The 20,133-nt window shown below is 37.2% G+C and overlaps 1 protein-coding gene across 10 annotated transcripts in view; it reads right to left on the bottom strand.

Annotated features, from left to right (window-relative positions):
* LOC127849614 (DNA-directed RNA polymerase I subunit RPA1-like) overlaps positions 1 to 20,133 on the bottom strand; it is a 110,272-nt gene that overhangs the window by 42,665 nt on the left and 47,474 nt on the right. For all 10 annotated transcript variants that reach the window (XM_052382352.1, XM_052382349.1, XM_052382345.1 and 7 more), the window contains 10 exons: positions 14,419 to 14,546; positions 13,824 to 14,031; positions 11,452 to 11,665; positions 10,866 to 10,986; positions 9,893 to 10,090; positions 8,412 to 8,558; positions 5,568 to 5,711; positions 4,226 to 4,446; positions 3,111 to 3,249; positions 1,907 to 1,990 (listed from right to left, as the gene is read on the bottom strand). In XM_052382352.1, the coding sequence (XP_052238312.1) occupies positions 1,907 to 1,990; positions 3,111 to 3,249; positions 4,226 to 4,446; positions 5,568 to 5,711; positions 8,412 to 8,558; positions 9,893 to 10,090; positions 10,866 to 10,986; positions 11,452 to 11,665; positions 13,824 to 14,031; positions 14,419 to 14,546 (1,604 nt within the window). The remainder of the gene's footprint in view (positions 1 to 1,906; positions 1,991 to 3,110; positions 3,250 to 4,225; positions 4,447 to 5,567; positions 5,712 to 8,411; positions 8,559 to 9,892; positions 10,091 to 10,865; positions 10,987 to 11,451; positions 11,666 to 13,823; positions 14,032 to 14,418; positions 14,547 to 20,133) is intronic.

A 20,133-nucleotide genomic window follows, 5' to 3' on the forward strand; every position in this document is an offset into this window, starting at 1 on the left:
GTGGTGAAGATCGGATTTAAACTACTTGAAATAGAGAGCGGACACCATGCTCAATGTGTAAAACGTACTAAGTGACCCTGTGACCTAGTTTTTGATCTGGCATGGCCCATGTTCGAACTTGGCCTTCAGATCATCTAGATAAAACTTCTGACCAAGTTTGGTATAGATGGGATGAAAACTACTTGAATAAGAGAGGACACCATGCTGAATGTTAAAAAACGCACTAAGTGACCCCGTGACCTATTTTTAGGCACGGCATGGCCCATGTTCAAACTTGTGCTAGAGATCATTTAGATAAAATTTGTGACGAAGTTTGGTGAGGATTGGATGAAAACTACTTGAATTAGAGAGCAGAAAAAATGGTGAGGTTTAAAACGCACTAAGATACCCTGTGACCTAGTTTTTGACCCGGCATGACCCATATTCAAACTTGACCTAGACATCATCTAGATACAACTTCTGACCAAGTTTGGTGAAGATTGGATGAAAACTACTTGAATTCGAGAGCGGACAACATTGTGATGTTTAAAACGCACTAAGTGACCCTGTTTTGACCCGGCATGACCCGTATTCAAACTTGCCCTAGACATTATCAAGATACAACTTCTGACCAAGTTTGGTGAAGATTAGATAAAAACTACTTGAATTAGAGAGCAGACAACATGGCGAGGTTTAAAACACATTAAGTGACCCCGTGACCTTGTTTTTGACCCCGCATGGCCCATGTTCGAACTTGGCCTTTACATCATCTAGTTACAACTTTTGACCAAGTGTGGTGAAGATCGGATTTAAACTACTTGAAATAGAGAGCAGACACCATGCTCAATGTTTAAATCGTACTAAGTGACCCTGTGACCTAGTTTTTGATCTGGCATGGCCCATGTTCGAACTTGGCCTTCAGATCATCTAGATAAAACTTCTGACCAAGTTTGGTATAGATGGGATGAAAACTACTTGAATAAGAGAGGACACCATGCTGAATGTTAAAAAACGCACTAAGTGACCCTGTGACCTTGTTTTTGACCTGGCAAGGCCCTTGTTCGAACTTGGCCTTAAGATCACCTAGATACAACTTCTGACCAAGTTTGGTGAAGATCAGATAAAAACTACTTGAATTAGAGAGCGGACAACATGCTGAATGTTTAAAACGCGCTAAGTGACCCCGTGACCTAGTTTTTGACCCAGCAAGGCCCATGTTCGAACTTGGCCTAGACATCATCTAGATACAACTTCTGACCAAGATTGGTGAAGATCGGATGAAAACTACTTGGATTTCGTTTGTGGGGGTATACAAATCTCATGAAATAAGATTATTTGAAGCTATTCAGGGACAGGTCTCTATTCTTATCAATCCCCAGACAAACTCTCGCTTTCATAATCAAGTATCAACCTGTACATATTCAAATAAGGTGTTGTCTAATATAAACCATAATGTTTATTGAAAAAGGATAGAAATTGTAAACTGCAGATGTTGACAAGAATCTGATCTACACAATGTGCAAGCTAATATAAATAAGCAAATCATTGTGCATTTGTGACCAACTGGTGCCTGAACTCAGGGTTGCAGGTTTGATAGCAAACTCAATCCTCCCTTGTCCTTTACATTAGACAGGAGTTAAGTATAGTAAGAAGGTTCGATAGCAAACTCAATCCTCCCTTGTCCTTTACATTAGACAGGAATTAAGTATAATAAGACATATCTCCAGAGTAGGATGCCTATCTTAAACAATTCCAGTAATCCTGCTAACAAGTCTACAAGGGGTACAGCCATTTGATATGGGACAATGCCAGTGCACTCGATTAAATCATTTCTACAAACAAGTCAAATTCATCCAGACACCTTTAAAGTATGCAAGAATATTAAGAACACCACAAAGCAGTTGAACACTGTTTCATGGAAGACTACCTTATGTGCCTGAATACTGGGTCTGTGCAGGGTTGGCTGGCGATTGATCAGCAATACATCTCCATTCTTCAGGTGTCGCAATACCTGGAAAAGTATTCCCATAAAAATAATAAACACATATAAACTTGAAATGTGTCACAGACACTGTCGCCCCCACAACGCATTCTAGCAATCTAGGACACAGACAAGCCAATTCATATTCGACATCGGAAAAAATGACAAAAGCCCAACACTGGTGGCAATCAAAATTTCTTCCAAAATAGTCATCTACACATTCAGCCAAAAAGCCTTTCTTTAAAATCATCTAGACATTAACTATGAAGGTTTGAGCAAAATACAGTCAGTAGTTAAAGAGGTTCAAAACATAAGCTAACTGACGTACGTACATACTAAAAGAGCAATCCTAAATGCCTCGCACTCTGTGTGGGCATTTTAATAGAAAACTGAAGTAAATATTAGATACTTTCCTCATCAAATAAGGAGAATATGTATCTCAATCTTTTTTATCTGAACCTATTCTTAAACATGACCTTTTACGTCATTGAAAACACTACAATTCTTCTTCATATTATTCTAAATATATTTTTTATTCATATCTTTATCCTAAGAGTTGCAATATTGATATCTGCCAGCTGATTCAACATTTTGGAACTAGAAAATGGCTGTCATTTAGCCAAAATAAGCATTGGCAACATTTTGTAAATTACAGTGAAGTAGATTTAGCTTTTTTAGGTAATGGCGTTTATGCAGATATATTCAGGGACTGGTTCACAGTTTGAAGACCCACTATTATAAAGTTTGAGCCATCAAAAGTAGAGATACATGGTACTTTGTGGCAAGAAATAAATTCAAGACTCTCTTAGTAACATAAACTCTACAAAGTCAGTGAAGATAACCAGACATTTTAGCATAGAAAGATTTGAAGACTTCACAGTTTGTCTATACAGACCCACCTTCTTGGTGCCAGTTAATTACAGTGAAGTAGATTTAGCTTTTTTAGGTAATGGCATTTATGTAGTTATATTCAGGGACTGGTTCACAGTTTGAAGACGCACTATCAAAAGTAGAGATACATGGTTCTTTGTGGCAAGAAATAAATTCAAGACTCTCTTTGCAACATAAACTCTACAAAGTCAGTGAAGATAACCGGACATTGTAGCATAGAAAGATTTGAAGACTTAACAGTTTGTCTATACAGACCCACCTTCTTGGTGCCAGTGATTGGCTTGGAGATATCCTGCTCGCTGGGGGTCAGTAGAGAGTTAGCAAGAGCCTCTCGCTGGATGGCCTTGTGGGGCAGCAGACGAGTCACTCGACCATTCTCCTCGACAACGTGAGTAGCACTATGCAAAAACATAATTGCAAGACAATTCTTTCAGTTTTAATATTGAATAAACAAACTTTTTTTGAGTAATATGAAAATGAATGATTATAACATTAAAGCAGTGATTTGCTGGAATTAAGACAACACAACAAATTTGTTTTGTATCTGACTGAAGTAAACTTCAACAACATTTGGTGTAAAAACTTTCGCATAACAAAATTACAGTGGGTATTGTTCTTTGTTCATTGGCCAGACTGATTTTATGCGATATTAACAGATAAAAACAGATACATGTATCAGTAGAGACTAAGTGATTTGGGGGGTCACTACGCTAAGCAGTTTTTCACATGTTATTATTGTTGGCAATTAGATTTAAACTTGTTGGGCATTGATAGTGGTTGTTGGGCATTGATAGTGGTTAACTGTTAAAACAGCCTGTTTGATGCCTTTATAATCCTGCAAATAGTTTAGGTGAAAATTTAAATGATCACATATTCAATAAAATAAAATAAACCTCACCTTTCTGATATCAATAAAATAAAATAAACCTCACCTTTCTTAAAGCCAAGTGAACACTGTATAAAATACATTTTAACAAGACCTGTTTTTGTGAAACACATTGACCCCTACTGCCCTTTGAAACAGCACAGCAGCTACATGTGTATTTAAGAGAAAAGTCCATAACTTTGTCAAAAACCAATGGACTTCAATGAAACTCACAAGTCATCTGAAAGTCATGTAGGTAGACTCACAAACTAAAAATCAGCTACATATCTGAAAGTGTTGCGTAAAAACTCCGGAAAACAGATTGCCAGACTGACAGACGGATGGACAGTCCGGCTGTTATATGCCACATACTGGGGGCATAAACAAATTACTCCATACATTTGGAGGTTTGAATTTGTTCCTTACTTATCATTACTATTGTATTTCATAAAGAAATATTTAAGAGTCACAAGAGTTTCATGCTCAGCTCTTATTTAACAGCCACATACCCTGGGTATTTGTCCGGGCCGTTGATTACCGCCTGTCTAAGCTCATGTACATTCCAGGGTGTGACGGGCTGGGGGTAGGTGAGGACCTTGGCGAATACCATGGGTATGCCGATCTCGTTTGTGTTGATGTTGGGGTCCGGGGAGATGACAGAGCGAGCAGCAAAGTTCACTCTTTTGCCCATCATGTTCTTGCGGAAAAGACCCTCTTTTTTCTCCAAAAGCTGAAAAGAACACAGATGCATGTAAGCCTCGTTCTGGGATAACTGAGCATAAGCCTTTACAAGTTACGTATTTTACGCATTTGTAGTCCCTTAGAAAGTTAAATATAACTTAAGACTTTTCTTACTAGATCCAAGTTTAAAAAGCTTCATTTCCAACCCTAAGATACTGATGAGCAGCAAACAGCATAAAACCTGAACAGACTGCAAGTTGCTTGCAGGCTGTTCTGGTTTTATGCTGTTTGCACATAGCCTTTTTCACTTTACTTCTGAGAGGGAAAGAGTTAATGCATGGGCATAAAGTGCTTTCCCAGATTAGCCTGTGCAGTATGGGAAGACATTTGTAACTTAGTCTGGATTTTCGTTACGAGACTTCATTTAAACTAATAATTCCATACAAGGAGAAAGTGTCATCCCAGATTATCCAGTGCAGACTGCTCAGGCTAATGTGGAATGACACTTTAAACACATATATTAAGTCAAGATCTCCCAGAACTCAGCTCTTATCAATTGTGTTTTGTTCTTATTTTATAGGTCAGTCAATTTAGGTATGCTTTCATAACTAAAAGAGTCAGGCTAAAATACACATTTTCAGAGAAGATCAGACATGGTTGAGCATGAAAAAGAGGGATTTTCACACATTCATATTTTTGCAAAGACTTCTACTGCAGCATCTCTGAAAGATAGGGAGAATCGCATGATAAACATTTGGGATCAAATCATGTTATTAAATATGCAAACAAGATGTGTTTGTGAAACACTATGTTCCCCCATTATTTGACATTTGACCTTTCACCACTCAAAATGTGTAGCTCCATGAGATACACATGCATGTCAAATATCAAGTTACTACCTTCAATATTGCAAAATTTGACCTTTGACCTTGAAGGATGACCTTGACCTTTCACAACTCAAAATGTGCAGCTCCATGAGATACACATGCATGCCAAATATCAAGTTGCTATCTTCAATATTGCAAAAGTTATGGCCAATGTTAAAGTTTGACACAAACAAACAAACTAACAGACAGGGCAAAAACAATATGCAATATAAAAATTATCATGAGTTATTCCCATTCTGAACTTCATATACACAACAATCTAATCTCTGAGGTAAGAAAGCACCTGTTTTATGCCACTGGCTTTTGTCTCGAGGGAAGACTTGTCTGACTCACTGTCCATGAACTGGTTCACCGACATCTGCAGACGTGTTTGGGCGTGGCTGAGTTTCTCAAACAGGGTCTTACCCGGCACCGCATTCAACTCACGCTGAAATATGAAGGGAGTACAGCACTGTTTATCATGTTGGCTTTTGAATATGAGCCGTGCTCAGTGAAAAGGGGGTTTAATGCATGTGTGTTAAGTGTCATCCAAGATTACAGGCTAATGTGGAATGACACTTTAAACTGCACAGGCTAATCAGGGACGACACTTTCCGCTTTTATGATATTTTCTATTTAAAGAAAGTCCAGGGCTTTTTTTCAGCTTTTTGGGAAGATAGCCCATGGCTTTGAAATTGGGAATTTTATCGGTATTTTCAAGACATTAGGAAAATAAATTGGGATTTAAAACTACATGAATGAGTTCAGCATCTTTAATCACAAACACCACAAACACAATCATGATCAACAGTTTTCGAAATAGTAAGCTCACACAAAGTCTTCAGTCACATCAGGCACCTATAATTAGCAGGCGCTTCATCTTCTTCTGGAGAACTACTGCTTTCAATTTGCTTTCCGAAATCATCTATGACGATGCAAAAGAGTCACTTGTTATTAAATTACTATCATTAACAATGGAAGGAGTTTCAATGGGAAGACTTGTACTTCGTGACAATGTTTGTTTATTTAATGGCGCTTGCTTAAAAAAATCAACAGTTTTTCGTTTTGCCGCCAAATATTTCGACTTGCGCGACATCTTTGTTTTCCATTCAGTCGAATCACAAAATGCTTAAATTTCATCGCAAATATAAGAACCGCCTCCACATACGGAGAATATCATGCACACGAATAATGTTGACGTTATCCAAATCAATGTATAGTCTAAACACCGTACGAGACCGGATCGGACTACGCATTGTTTAAAAGCGAAACAGCCGATGTCATTAGCATTTTTTTCTCAATTGGGAATTTTTTAGCAAATTTTGGGAAAAAAGCATACTTTTTGCGATTGGGAATATAGCCTTATTTAGGCTATAAAATCAGGCCAAAAAAAGCCCTGATAAGTCTCTTCTTAGCAATTATCCAGTTTCGGTGGAAAGTGTCGTTTTTTTAGCACAGACTTATCTGGGCCAACACTATGCAAATGCATTAAACCCCTTTTTCACAGAGCACTACCCATATACATTGTAACATCATGCATTAATCTAAGTTTCAACTCTTAAATTCAATATCAAGATGTCCAGCAGTGTCATTACGTAGATAAACTGTTACGTAAACAAATCAGACATAATCTTAGTAAGAGGTTACTGATGATTAAGGATGATTTCAAATGTCCAAAACAGGTTTTAGACCAGGACTGCTTAATGATTCAAATATCCCAGGAAAATCTAACCTGATCAGATTTAAGCTATACTCAATCAACAAGGGCTGTTTGTAAAACATGCATGCCCCCCATATGGGCTGTCCGTTGTAGTGGCAGCCATTGTGTGAATACGATTTTTTTCACTGTGACCTTGAACTTTGACCTAGTGACCTGAAAATCTATAGGGGTCATCTGCGGGTCACGATCAATGTACCTATGAAGTGTCATGATCCTAGGCATAAGCGTTCTTGAGTTATCATCCGAAAACCATATTACTACTTCGCGTCACCGTGACCTTGACCTTTGACCTAGTGACCTCAAAATCAATAGGTGTCATCTGCGAGTCATGATTAATCTACCTATGAAGTTTCATGATCCTAGGCGTATGCGTTCTTGAGTTATCATCCGGAAACCATTTTACTATTTCGGGTCACCGTGACCTTGACGTTTGACCTAGTGACCTCAAAATCAATAGGGGTCATCTGCAAGTCATGATCAATCTACCCATGAAGTTTCATGATCCTAGGCGTATGCGTTTTTGAGTTATCATTTAAAAACCATTTTACTATTTCTGGTCACCGTGACCTTGACCTTTGACGTAGTGACCTCAAAATCAATAGGGGTCATCTGCGAGTCATGATCAATGTACCTATGAAGTTTCATGATCCTAGGCCCAAGCGTTCTTGAGTTATCGTCTGACAACCACCTGGTTGACGGACCGACAGACCGACCGACAGACCGACATGAGCAAAGCAATATACCCCCTCTTCTTCGAAGGGGGGCATAATAAAAATTGAATCTTTGTTAAAACAAGAGTTCAAAGCTTGGGAATGTTTTAAGTGTATTTTTTTCATTAAATGTGTTAACATTTCAATGTTGTTATTTTTTTAATAATCAATCAATTATGTTTCTTATACTGAATTTCCTTTGTAATAACATTGCAAATGAAATACTTGTTTCCATTTATTTTTAGCAGGCACTAGAAAAACACTTTAAATTCCTCATTGAAAGAATTTGTGGGGAAAATTCATATGTCATGCTAAACAACATCCAAACAATAATTGGTGAACAATCACTAACTATAATATGGGCCTTGTTCTTGGTAAATTGGACTTAAATGCATGTGCATACAGTGTCATCCCAGATTAGCCTGTGCAATCAAGAAAACTGGGCTTAATGCATGTGCGTACAGTGTCATCCCAGATTAGCCTGTGCAATCCAGAAAACTGGGCTTAATGCATGTGCGTACAGTGTCGTCCCAGATATCAGCCTGTGCAATCCATCTTATCAGGGACTACACTTTCTGCTTTTATGGAATTCTTTGTTTAAAGGAAGTCACTTCTAAACAAAAATGCAGTTTAAGCAAACTGCACAAGCTAATCATTGATGACAAATTACACACATGCATTAAGCCCTGTTTTCCCAGAACAAGGCTCCTATACTCACAGAGAAACTGCCAGGGTCGACCACCTTGTCTGCAGACACTTTCTCCGTCTCCCAGAGAATGTCACTCACAAGGCTGTTTTCCCTGACTATTGCGATCAAGTTACTGGTCTGTGGGTGCTCATACTTTTGATCTCGCATCTCAGAAATCTGCAGTCAAGTACACACAATGTGTAGGAAATTTGTTGGTATCTGTAGAATGAAGACTTATTCAAAGTGATCAAAGAAATTAATATTTTGATAAAAGATACCAGGGTGATTAACAAACCACTAGGGTCTTACCCTTTCCCTCATAAGAAGTAAAGTAAAAATGGCTTTTGCAACCAGCATAAAACCTGATCTGTTTGCTGCTCATCAGTATCTAAGGGTTGGAAATGAAGCCTTTAAAACTTGAATATACAGGGTTCTCAATAAGAGCCGGTCGCCGGCCAAATCGGCCGTTTGAAATCAGATTTTGGCCGGTTGAAAACTGCTCAGATTCGGAAAATTGGCAATTGACTTTTCGAAATGTGCGTGTCTTTTCGGTAATTTTGCTCCTTTTTGAATTAAGCAAAGACGTCGATTGATTATTTCCCTTAATGCATTACAACAATAACAATGAAAAGGCGCAAATTGGAATCGGTAAAAAACCAGTCAAATATTTTGACGTTCTTTTCATCAAATGGTGAATTTTTGTTCCTGATTGCTTGCATTCTTTGTGTTAATGCAAAGTTTTTGTTGTTGTGAAAGTTTGTTTTAATTCAGTTACGTTTCAAACTAGAAGTGTCACACAAAAGATGCATGGTAAAAGGACAATCAGGCCTTTTCCCCATTTCTGTAGGGCCGAATTTAGGCGCCATTCCCAATCCAAAATCGAAGTTTTTTCCTTATCAGAATAAAATGTCCCAATTGGAACCTTGTGCAAAAACCCCATGTCAAAATCGTAAAAATTGACCCTAAAAATCGAGTGCAATTTCGTATCCGAAAGTCGTATTTGTCTGAATTATGATACACTTTATTTGTGAAAAATCGCATTTTATCAATTTATGCGAGTTAAAATTTTACAAAAGTAATAAAGAGTTTTTTTTCATTTATCTGTTGTTAGTTAAAAAAGCTAAAATTCATAAAATGCACATAAAAATGCTCAAATGTTATTGCCTTGTTGACCATTAAAATAGCCCTTAAATGGCCCAAAATGCAGGAAATCAAGTGCTCAATTAAGAAAATTTCAGGGGGAGCCCGAATCCCCCCTAGAAGGCCTGTTGGTTTCACATTTTGGCCTGTGGGCTCAAAAGTTATTGAGAACCTGATATAGTAAGAAAGGTCTTTAATTAAATGTCACTTTCTAAGAGACTACAAATGCGTGAAAATATGTATCTTAGTGGTAAAGTGCTAAATAAAGCTCTGAATAATACACAAGTTAAAAAAATTGCTTTTTAAATTGCAAACATTTTAAGTAACACTAACCACATTTATTTTCTCTATTCAATTAATATTTCACATACTGGACGGAATTTTGTTGGTGGCACAGCAACAGCCTCTAGGAAGAAAATGTCAGTAGGGAACTCGCAGGCTGTAGACTTTAACACTGGATACGCCTCACATAGCACGTCTTTGTCCGCTTGATAAACCGAGCGCAGGTGTGATCTGACCTTGAGGGCAGTCAGCAAGGTTACATTTCCCCCGGCCAGCTTGATAACGCTCTGAAAATGTATCGATACCCTGAATACAGGTGGCATGTTTTATCCCTGTTTTCCTTTTTATTTTCTGACTAGATTTAAATCAGGAGGAGAGAATATCCTTTCTTCTGTTGGTCTAACAGTGTTTTGTCAAGAAATTAAAAGTAAACAACTTATAGCATGCACTAATGTGATAACATTTATAATATCAGCTCTTAAATTTGTTAAGTCAATCATTGATTGACAAGCATTTCATAGTCAGAATAACAGCTTTGATTGTTCAACAAGCAACCATATGAGAAGTGTATTATATTACAAAGAAAACTAACTTTGACCAAATGTATGGTGCTTATTCAGTGTTGTTGTTTTTTCACTCTTTGGGATTCTTATTTGGCCCCCTTTTCCAGTGTCAAAATGAATGCATTTTTTCCAAAGTGACTGCCTAAAATTCCCAATTTTTCGTTTCCAAATTATTTTTTTTAAGTAAAATGCAATATTTAAGTTTATTTCCATGTGCAGCTTATATTTGCCCTTAGTTAATATGACATTGAAAACATAATTCTCAATAAGTATTGTAAGAAGTATTTGTTAGAAAAAAATGTGAAAAAACATTGCTATATAAATATTGCAAACAAGTGGTAAATGACACAGAAAATCAAAGCTTGTTGACATTAAAAAGGGTTTTACCCATGTTAATGACAACACAGCTTTTGTTTTGCTCTTCAATCTATGTAACCATCCAACACTGTTAGTAATTTATACATTTCTTATGTATATTTCTCATACATATATGTACTACCTTAGCTCTTCCTGTCTTTTGTTTCTTCCTGACTGGTCCATAATTACTATCAGAGTTTTCACCAGCATCGTCCTCATCTTCATCATCATCTTTATTATTGCTGCCACTGAATGTGGTCTCACTTTTAATTAAGAGAAGCACATTTTTTTAGCAAAACATATAATATTTATGTTAAGCAATGTAGGAAGAGTGTAAAATGTGGTGCGTCTTTATATTTTAAATTAATTACAGTTTGTTTATTGGTATGAAAGTAATTTTTGTTAAGCATGGGCTTGTGAATATCCTACATGCATTTTTATCTGGCTATGGAAAAACTTCCCAAGGAAGAACAATGTTGGTGATAGAAAAAGATTGCCCTTTTTGTGGTATGTTCACAACTGTGAAACAAACAAAAAGAATATTTCCACAAAGATTGAATTTCCTTTCACCAATACAAATCTACAATTCATTGAAAAGCATATTATACATAGCTCTATATTAATCACAGTTATATTTTCATGAAAATTGCAACAAATGCAAATGTCGTATTCAAATGTGTTTAATATCACACAAAAATACAGTTTTTGTTGTAAAATGACATTCTTACTCAGATTTGTTCAATTTTGAGAGACGGCCCACCAGGTAGATCTTGGAGTGGTCCTCCTGCCGTAGGGATTTCAGTTTTGTTGAACAGTGTACGCACTTTCCCGATCTTTTAAAGCGTACTTTAATCAGCTGCTTGTGAATATGCTGACGAAGGGCCAGGATGTTCTTTATACCCGTCTCATCAGGTCCTAGGTCTTTTTTATGCTGTGAATGAACTGTACGGCAGAACCTATGAGTCTCGTTCTGGGAAAACTGGGCTTAATGCATGTGCACAAACAGTTGTCCAAGATTAGCATGTGCATAAACAGTTGTCCAAGATAAGCCTTTGCATAAACAGTTGTCCAAGATAAGCATGTGCATAAACAGTTGTCTAAAATAAGCCTGTGCTGAAACAGTTGTCCAAGATTAGCATGTGCATAAACAGTTGTCCAAGATAAGCCTGTGCACAAACAGTTGTCCAAGATTAGCATGTGCATAAACAGTTGTCCAAGATAAGCCTGTGCACAAACAGTTGTCCAAGATAAGCCTGTGCATAACCAGTTGTCCAAGATAAGCATATGCATAAACAGTTGTCAAAGATAAGCCTTTGCACAAACAGTTGTCCAAGATAAGCCTTTGCACAAACAGTTGTCCAAGATAAGCCTGTGCACAAACAGTTGTCCAAGATAAGCCTGCGCACAAACAGTTGTCCAAGATAAGCCTGTGCACAAACAGTTGTCCAAGATAAGCTTGTTCACAAACAGTTGTCCAAGATAAGCCTGTGCACAGATAGTTGTCCAAGATAAGCCTGTGCACAAACAGTTGTCCAAGATAATCTTGTTCACAAACAGTTGTCCAAGATAAGCTTGTGCACAAACAGTTGTCCAAGATAAGCTTGTTCACAAACAGTTGTCCAAGATAAGCCTGTGCACAAACAGTTGTCCAAGATAAGCCTGTGCACAGATAGTTGTCCAAGATAAGCCTTTGCATAAACAGTTGTCCAAGAAAAGCCTGTGCACAAACAGTTGTCCAAGATAAGCCTGTGCACAAACAGTTGTTCAAGATAAGCCTGTGCACAAACAGTTGCCCAAGATAAGCCTGTGCACAAACAGTTGTCCAAGATAAGCCTGTGCATAAACAGTTGTCCAAGATAAGCCTGTACACAAACATTTGTCCAAGATAAGCCTGTGCATAAACAGTTGTCCAAGATAAGAATGTGCATGAACAGTTGTCCAAGATAAGCCTGTGCACAAACAGTTGTCCAAGATAAGTCTGTGCACAAACAGTTGTCCAAGATAAGCCTTTGCACAAACAGTTGTCCAAGATAAGCCTGTGCACAAACAGTTGTCCAAGATAAGCCTATGCACAAACAGTTGTCCAAGATAAGCCTTTGCATAACCAGTTGTCCAAGATAAGCCTTTGCACAAACAGTTGTCCAAGATAAGCCTGTGCACAAACAGTTGTCCAAGATAAGCCTGCGCACAAACAGTTGTCCAAGATAAGCCTGCGCACAAACAGTTGTCCAAGATAAGCCTGTGCACAAACAGTTGTCCAAGATAAGCTTGTTCACAAACAGTTGCCCAAGATAAGCCTGTGCATAAACAGTTGTCCAAGATAAGCCTGTGCACAAACAGTTGTCCAAGATAAGCCTGTGCACAAACAGTTGTCCAAGATAAGCCTTTGCATAACCAGTTGTCCAAGATAAGTCTGTGCACAGGCTAATCAGGGATGACACTTTCTGCCTAAACTTGATTATTGTAATGAAGACACCTCATTTAAACAAAAAACCATTAGCAGACTACAAAGGCTAATCTGGGACAACACTTTACTCACATGCACATGAATTAAGCCAAGTTTTCCCAAAATGCGGCTCCAATAACTCTTGACTGTAGTGGAGGTCGAGTACAGGTCAGATATTTACATGTCAACAGATCAATATTGTCTCCGTGCAGTACTGACAATTCAAACAAACATGAATTTCCACAGATATTAATGAATTTTAAGTAAACAACTTCATTTTTACAATTACATTATAAGATATCATTTGTTTGTGAATAGTTTTAAAATATCAATCAAAATGTGAAGTTTCTAATACAGCCTCTATTAACCAAATTGTTAATACAGCAATAGGGTAATCTGGGATGACACTTTATGCACATGCATAAAACCCGTTTAACCCTTGGCATGCTGAGAAATTTGTCGTCTGCTAAAATGTTGTCTGCTGAATTTCTCAAATTAGCATTTTCTTCGATTTTTTTTCAAAGAATACTATCAGAAAAGCCAACAGTTTGGATCCTGATGAGACACCACGTTCTGTGGCATCTCATCTGGATCCAAACTATTTGCAAAGGCCTTCAAAATTCGGTTCCAGCACTGAAAGAGTTAACTGCTCACATTTCAGTATTTCCTCGGTTAGCGCAAGGATCTCCTCCTTGTGGTTCTTGCGGTCCTCACTCTTCTCTTCGTCTTCGTAACGCTCGCCCAACATGGCTGCCTCGGCAAGAAGACTGGCGTCAAGGAGACGGCACTGGGACAGGAACAGGGCGCTTGGTATCGGATCAACAACCAGGCGATGGCAGTTGAAGCAGGTTGCTTTCAATGTCTGTGTGTGGATCGAACAAAATAATAGCTATAATGGTCAAATATACAAGTCTGGGAAACATACAGTACATAGAATACCTTTTGAAGATATATCAATATCTTTGATGTAAACATTTCATGTTCCCTGAGGTTTATCAATCTGAACATCAAACCTGGTAAAGTCAACAGTCTGGGAACCGTTTTTACAGCCAATTAAATGGCAATTATAGACATTTTCAATTCAAAGGGATTTGGTGCGGCTTGCCATGTTTGCGAAAGTGGAAATAGTTTGTCAAAGTTGCGAATTTCATGGCTGACAACATAAATTGCTACTGTGCTTATACATCTAACATAACATAACATTTTTTACATTTAATAAACATAATCATACCACTTCTCTCAGTTTTACCTGGTAGAGTGTCGTGAAAAGCAGGGGATTGTATACAGGAAGAGCCAGCTCGATGTGTCCCATGTGACCCGGGCAATGTAGAAAAGACTGAGTGCATGTACTACATACATCCCTGTCTTCCGTTGGACCTAAATGAAAATACACAGGTCTAAAACTATAGTACAGTAAATTCTTCTTGAAGCATTGGATTATGTTTGATTTCTCACTATCTCAGATAACATGTTAAACAAAAATGCGCTCGCCAGTAAGCACAAAAATGTTTGGGGAAAATCATTCTAACTTGATTTTGATAATATTTGAACAAGACACATATGTCTTTAATTAGGCCTCTGTTTATTAATAACCACATTTCACACATACTAAAGCTGCATGGAATCGAACTTTGTATTACAACCCATGAGAAAGACAAAGTAATTTTACCGGTTATAAGGTCCGATAACTTTTAAAATTAACTGGACCTCATCAAAATTTACCAAACCTTGTTTTTTTTAACCAGACAATAGAGCATACCTTTTAGAGAGTTAATTTTTATTATTTCGATGTTCACAATATTTAAAGGGGCCTTTTCACAGATTTTGGCATATTTTTAAGTTTGTCATTTAATGCTTTATATTGATAAATGTAAACATTGGATCTTAAAAGCTCCAGTAAAAAATCAAGAATAAAATTTAAAAAAGGAAAAAAAAGTAGCCGGTACCAGGGCTCGAACCAGTGACCCCCGGAGTCCTGGAGTAAGTCTGAAGTAAAAACGCATTAGCCCTCTCGGCTATTCCGCCGGGTATACACAAATTAAGTATTTTATACCTTATATAAGCAATCCTCGTAGTTTCGTAAATTCAAACGACAACAACAGAACTCTCCAAATTATTCAATCGTTTCGCGTTGCAACCCTTTATAATTTTTAGGTTTTCAAATCGTCAAAAGATACATATAATGGCTATATTGGACTATGGTAAATGTTCAGTAATACTGTTTCCTCACAAATATCAAAACTAAAACGAAAATTTGCGAATCTGAAACAACTTTTTTCAATTTTGTCAGTTTACCAAACCGTGAAAAGATCCCTTTATATATTCTGACAGTTTCTGATATAATACCAGACCTCAGTTAATTTTATCGGAAATATCGGAGGTCCGACGTCTTTCGCATGGATTGGTATAATTAACTTGACTATGACCAGACATTCCCAAAAGGAAGCAAAAGGACCGAATGTCCTGTGGACTTAAAAAACTTGTACCGGACTGGGATTCATAGGACTGAAACATCACATCACTGACTCACATTTATTGACATAATGATAATTGGAAAAATGAAATGGAAAATAAACAACACAACAATGAACAATGAACACTAACCATTCACAACACACTCAAGGTGTTAAAAAGAAACAAGAGCTGTCACCATAGGATGACTTATGCCCGCTATAAACTCTTGATAGAAGTTATGAGCTTTTTTCGAAACCTAAACGCAGATTTCGAAACCTTAATGCGGACCCAAGTTCAAGGTCAAGCAGGGTTGCCAAAAACCTAATGATAAAAAATTCCCTGACTTTTCACTGACTTTTCCCTGACCAAATCTTGGCTTTCACTGACTAATTTCACTGACTATTTGGCCTCCTCCACCCCATACAGCCGACCAAATCCACCCATTTAATGTTTATTTTATTCTTTAACATAAAATATTTAACAAATATCAAAGCAGTACTACTTGTACACTAAACTCTGCATGATGCAAGGCTATATAGTAAATACCACAAAACCAAAGATAAAAAAGTTATACATGTACAACCACCACATAATATGATTATGTCACAAAATCTATGAACAAAACATACTTCTATAGGTAGATACATGTGATGTTAGTTATGGCAATACAGTAGTAGCACAACACCTATTTGCTTTTTGCCTTTGGCATGACTCCTTATAGCTTGTTTTCCCATCTTTTCTAGGGAAAAGGAACCACCACCACATATAAGACAGCGTGCTTTGTTTTCATTTTTAGAGTTTTGGCCAACCCATGATGAAAACTCAGGGTCTTTGAGCCAACAATCATTTAATAATGTCTTTTAACTCATGCAGGCAATATGTCTATCTATGTATACATTATATTAAATCTGAAATTAGAAGAGAACATAAATTTTTGATCTGTGATATATGGTAGGTTAATACATGTACATGAAAATAATGCAATTAGGAGCAGAAGCAGGTCTTTTTGATAACTGAAACAAATAACCAAAGTTAGTATAGCTCTGTCATGCTGTCATCTTTAATGATCCTGCAAAGCATAAAATATAGAATTAATCAGCTCTGGGCGCAAGGGTTGCAAAGCCTTACAGCCTTCAAGGATACAAAACATTAATCAAAGATAAAAAAGAAGATAAATTTACATTTTTGAACATGCTTTACACATGTTAATGTTTCTGTACATAGAAATAGTCAAAACATTTCAAATAATAAATATACTGTTGAATCTACTAAAACAAATGATACCTGAAAACTGCCATAGCCACTAAATAACTTATGCATCGACCCAAAATTTTAGTTTTCCCTTACTTTTCACTGACTTTTCTGAAATTTCATTTTTACACTGACCTTTTTTTTTAATTCCCCGACTTTTCACTGACCTTGAAAAAAAGTTAAGTGGCAACCCTGTCAAGGTCACAGGAGTCAAAATTTGTGTGCGTATGGAAAGGCCTTGTCCATATACACATGCATACCAAATATGAAGGTTATATCTCAAGGGACATAGAATTTATGAGCATTTTTCAAAACCTAAACGCAGATTTCGAAACCTAAATGCGGACCTTATCTTCAAGGTCAAGGTCACAGGGGTAAAAATTTGTGTGCGTATGGAAAAGCCTTGTCCATATACACATGCAAACCAAATACGAAGGTTATATCTCAATGGACATAGAAGTTATGAGCATCTTTCGAAACCTAAACGCAGATTTCGAAACCTAAACGCGGACCCTAAGTTCAAGGTCAAGGTCACAGGGGTAAAAATTTGTGTGCGTATGGAAAGGCCTTGTCCATATACACATGCATACCAAATATAAAGGTTATATCTCAAGGGACATAGAAGTTATGAGCATTTTTTGAAACCTAAACGCAGATTTTGAAACCTAAACGCGGACCCTAAGTTCAAGGTCAAGTTCACAGGGGTAAAAAATTTTGTGCTAATGGAAAGGCCTTGTCCATATACACATGCATACCAAATATGAAGGTTATATCTCAAGGGACATAGAAGTTGATGAGCATTTTTCGAAACCTAAACGCAAAGTGTGACGGAAAGACGGACAGACAGACAGACGGACAGTCCGATCACTATATGCCCCCTTTTCTTTGAAAGGGGGCATAAAAAAATAAACACAAAATTAGTTTAAAGCAATGCAGTTCCACAATTGAAAATTCAATAATTGTATACTGGTATGCAAATTACTGTTAAAACTAATGTTTTCAGATACTAATAGTTCAGTGTGGCAGTGACTGAAGAATGTAAATATATTATTTTAACTAAAAAAATATAATTTATATTTGTTAGGAATCAATGCAGTTACTAAAAAAAGAGCTGTCATCATAGGATGACTTATGCCCCATATAAACGCTTGATAGAAGTTATGAGCTTTTTTCGAAACCTAAACGCAGATTTCGAAACCTCAACGCGGACCCTAAGTTCAAGGTCAAGGTCAAAGGGATCAAAATTTGTGTGCGTATTGAAAAGCCTTGTCCATATACACATGCATACTAAATATGAAGGTTATATCTCAAGGGACATAGAAGTTATGAGCATTTTTCAAACCCTAAACGTAGATTTCGAAACCTAAACGCGGACCCTATCTTCAACGTCAAGGTCACAGGGGTAAAAATTTGTGTGCGTATGGAAAGGCCTTGTCCATATACACATGCATACCAAATATGAAGGTTATATGTCAAGGGACATAGAAGTTATGAGCATTATTGGAAACCTAAACGCAGATTTCGAAACCTAAACGCGGACCCTAAGTTCAAGGTCACAGGGGTAAAAAAATGTGTGCGTATGGAAAGGCCTTGTCCATATACACATGCATACCAAATATGAAGGTTATATCTCAAAGGACATAGAAGGAATGAGCATTTTTCGAAACCTAAACGCAGATTTCGAAACCTAAACCCGGACCCTATCTTCAAGGTCAATGTCACAGGGGTAAAAATTTGTGTGCGTATGAAAAGGCCTTGTCCATATACACATGCATACCAAATATGAAGGTTATATCTCAAGGGACTTTTGAAACCTAAACGCAGATTTCGAAACCTAAACGCGGACCCTAAGTTCAAGGTCAAGGTCACAGAGGTAAAAAAATTTGTGCGTATGGAAAGGCCTTGTCCATATACACATGCATACCAAATATGAAGGTTAAATCTCAAGGGACATAGAAGTTATGAGCATTTTTCGAAACCTAAACGCAAATTGTGACGGAAAGGCGGACAGACAGACGGACAGTCCGATCACTATATGCCCCCTTTTCTTTGAAAGGTGGCATAACAATATAACACATTCAGGATATCAATGACATAATGTAATAGACAACAGTTTTTTTTTTGTGGATGAAATATTCGGCATTATTCGGCCCCATTCCCCCATCTTTAGAGTATATATTTTTCCCCAAAATATTTTTAAAATTACCCTCTCGGAAGTGTTATTCAATTTTAATCAATACCTCATTTAAATATGTCTTTCCTTATGAATTTACTACAATTTTCCCTAACTGCATCCGTGTGTTTACTTTATTTAAGCCTTTACCACAAACCGTACATAGTTCACTATCACGACTTTCGCTTTACGACATCCAATGCAAACCATACGTATTCCAACATGTCCCACAACAACAAAAGCTATCGTAAAAAAATTGACAAATCTGTTTTAACTTAAAAATAAATTGATATTCTTTTCAAACAAGTACAACTTAAAAGTCAGTCTTCTTCAAATGCCGGCAGTGAAACGCCAGAAACCTCCGGTCAAGAGAGTGTTGAAAGACTGTTTAGTTTGCTCAACCTGCTTTGCACGCCACAGAGAAACAGGCTTGGGGAAGCTACACTGAAGTCCCTGATCAGTCTTTCTCTGCACACGGAGAGACTTGGTGAAGAGGAGGTCACCAGAATAATTGATAAATTCGCTGAAAAGCCCAGAAATGTTTAACTTTGAACATGAACATAACATGTTAATGAATACAAGATTTTGAATTATGTTTTTCTCCTTCTGTATGGTGAATTATAGTGTTAAAACTTGATTTTGTACTGTTACTAGCTAAGCATAGAATTTTCCCCCTTTTCCCCATTTACGCGCGAATTTTCCGGCCCCTTTCAGGAGACCCGACCCCCTTCTCCCAAAACTGAAAAAAACACTGGACTAAAACTTAAAGGCACAAAGCAATTATCAGTATTTAGAAACTTTCAAAGACAAATAATTCCCAGTCACGAAATTATATGAAAACTCAGAATTAGACTACATATGTCAACAAACTGCCCACAAAGATATATACATGTAGTATAAATCAATGATAATCCACTATTAAGCATGCATTTGATTGGAAATGAACTGTTTAAACCCTAATTACAACGATCTGAGTTGCATTACGTGTTTTCAAATAACCGTAAAACGTTTTTCATTAACTCTCATAAGAGGAAGTGTTGGATGCGCAGAAATAATTCATGAATGTTAACAATCAGGGCTCGAAAT

This window comes from Dreissena polymorpha, chromosome 11 (genome assembly GCF_020536995.1).
Source record: "Dreissena polymorpha isolate Duluth1 chromosome 11, UMN_Dpol_1.0, whole genome shotgun sequence".
NCBI classification, from domain to species: domain Eukaryota; kingdom Metazoa; phylum Mollusca; class Bivalvia; order Myida; family Dreissenidae; genus Dreissena; species Dreissena polymorpha.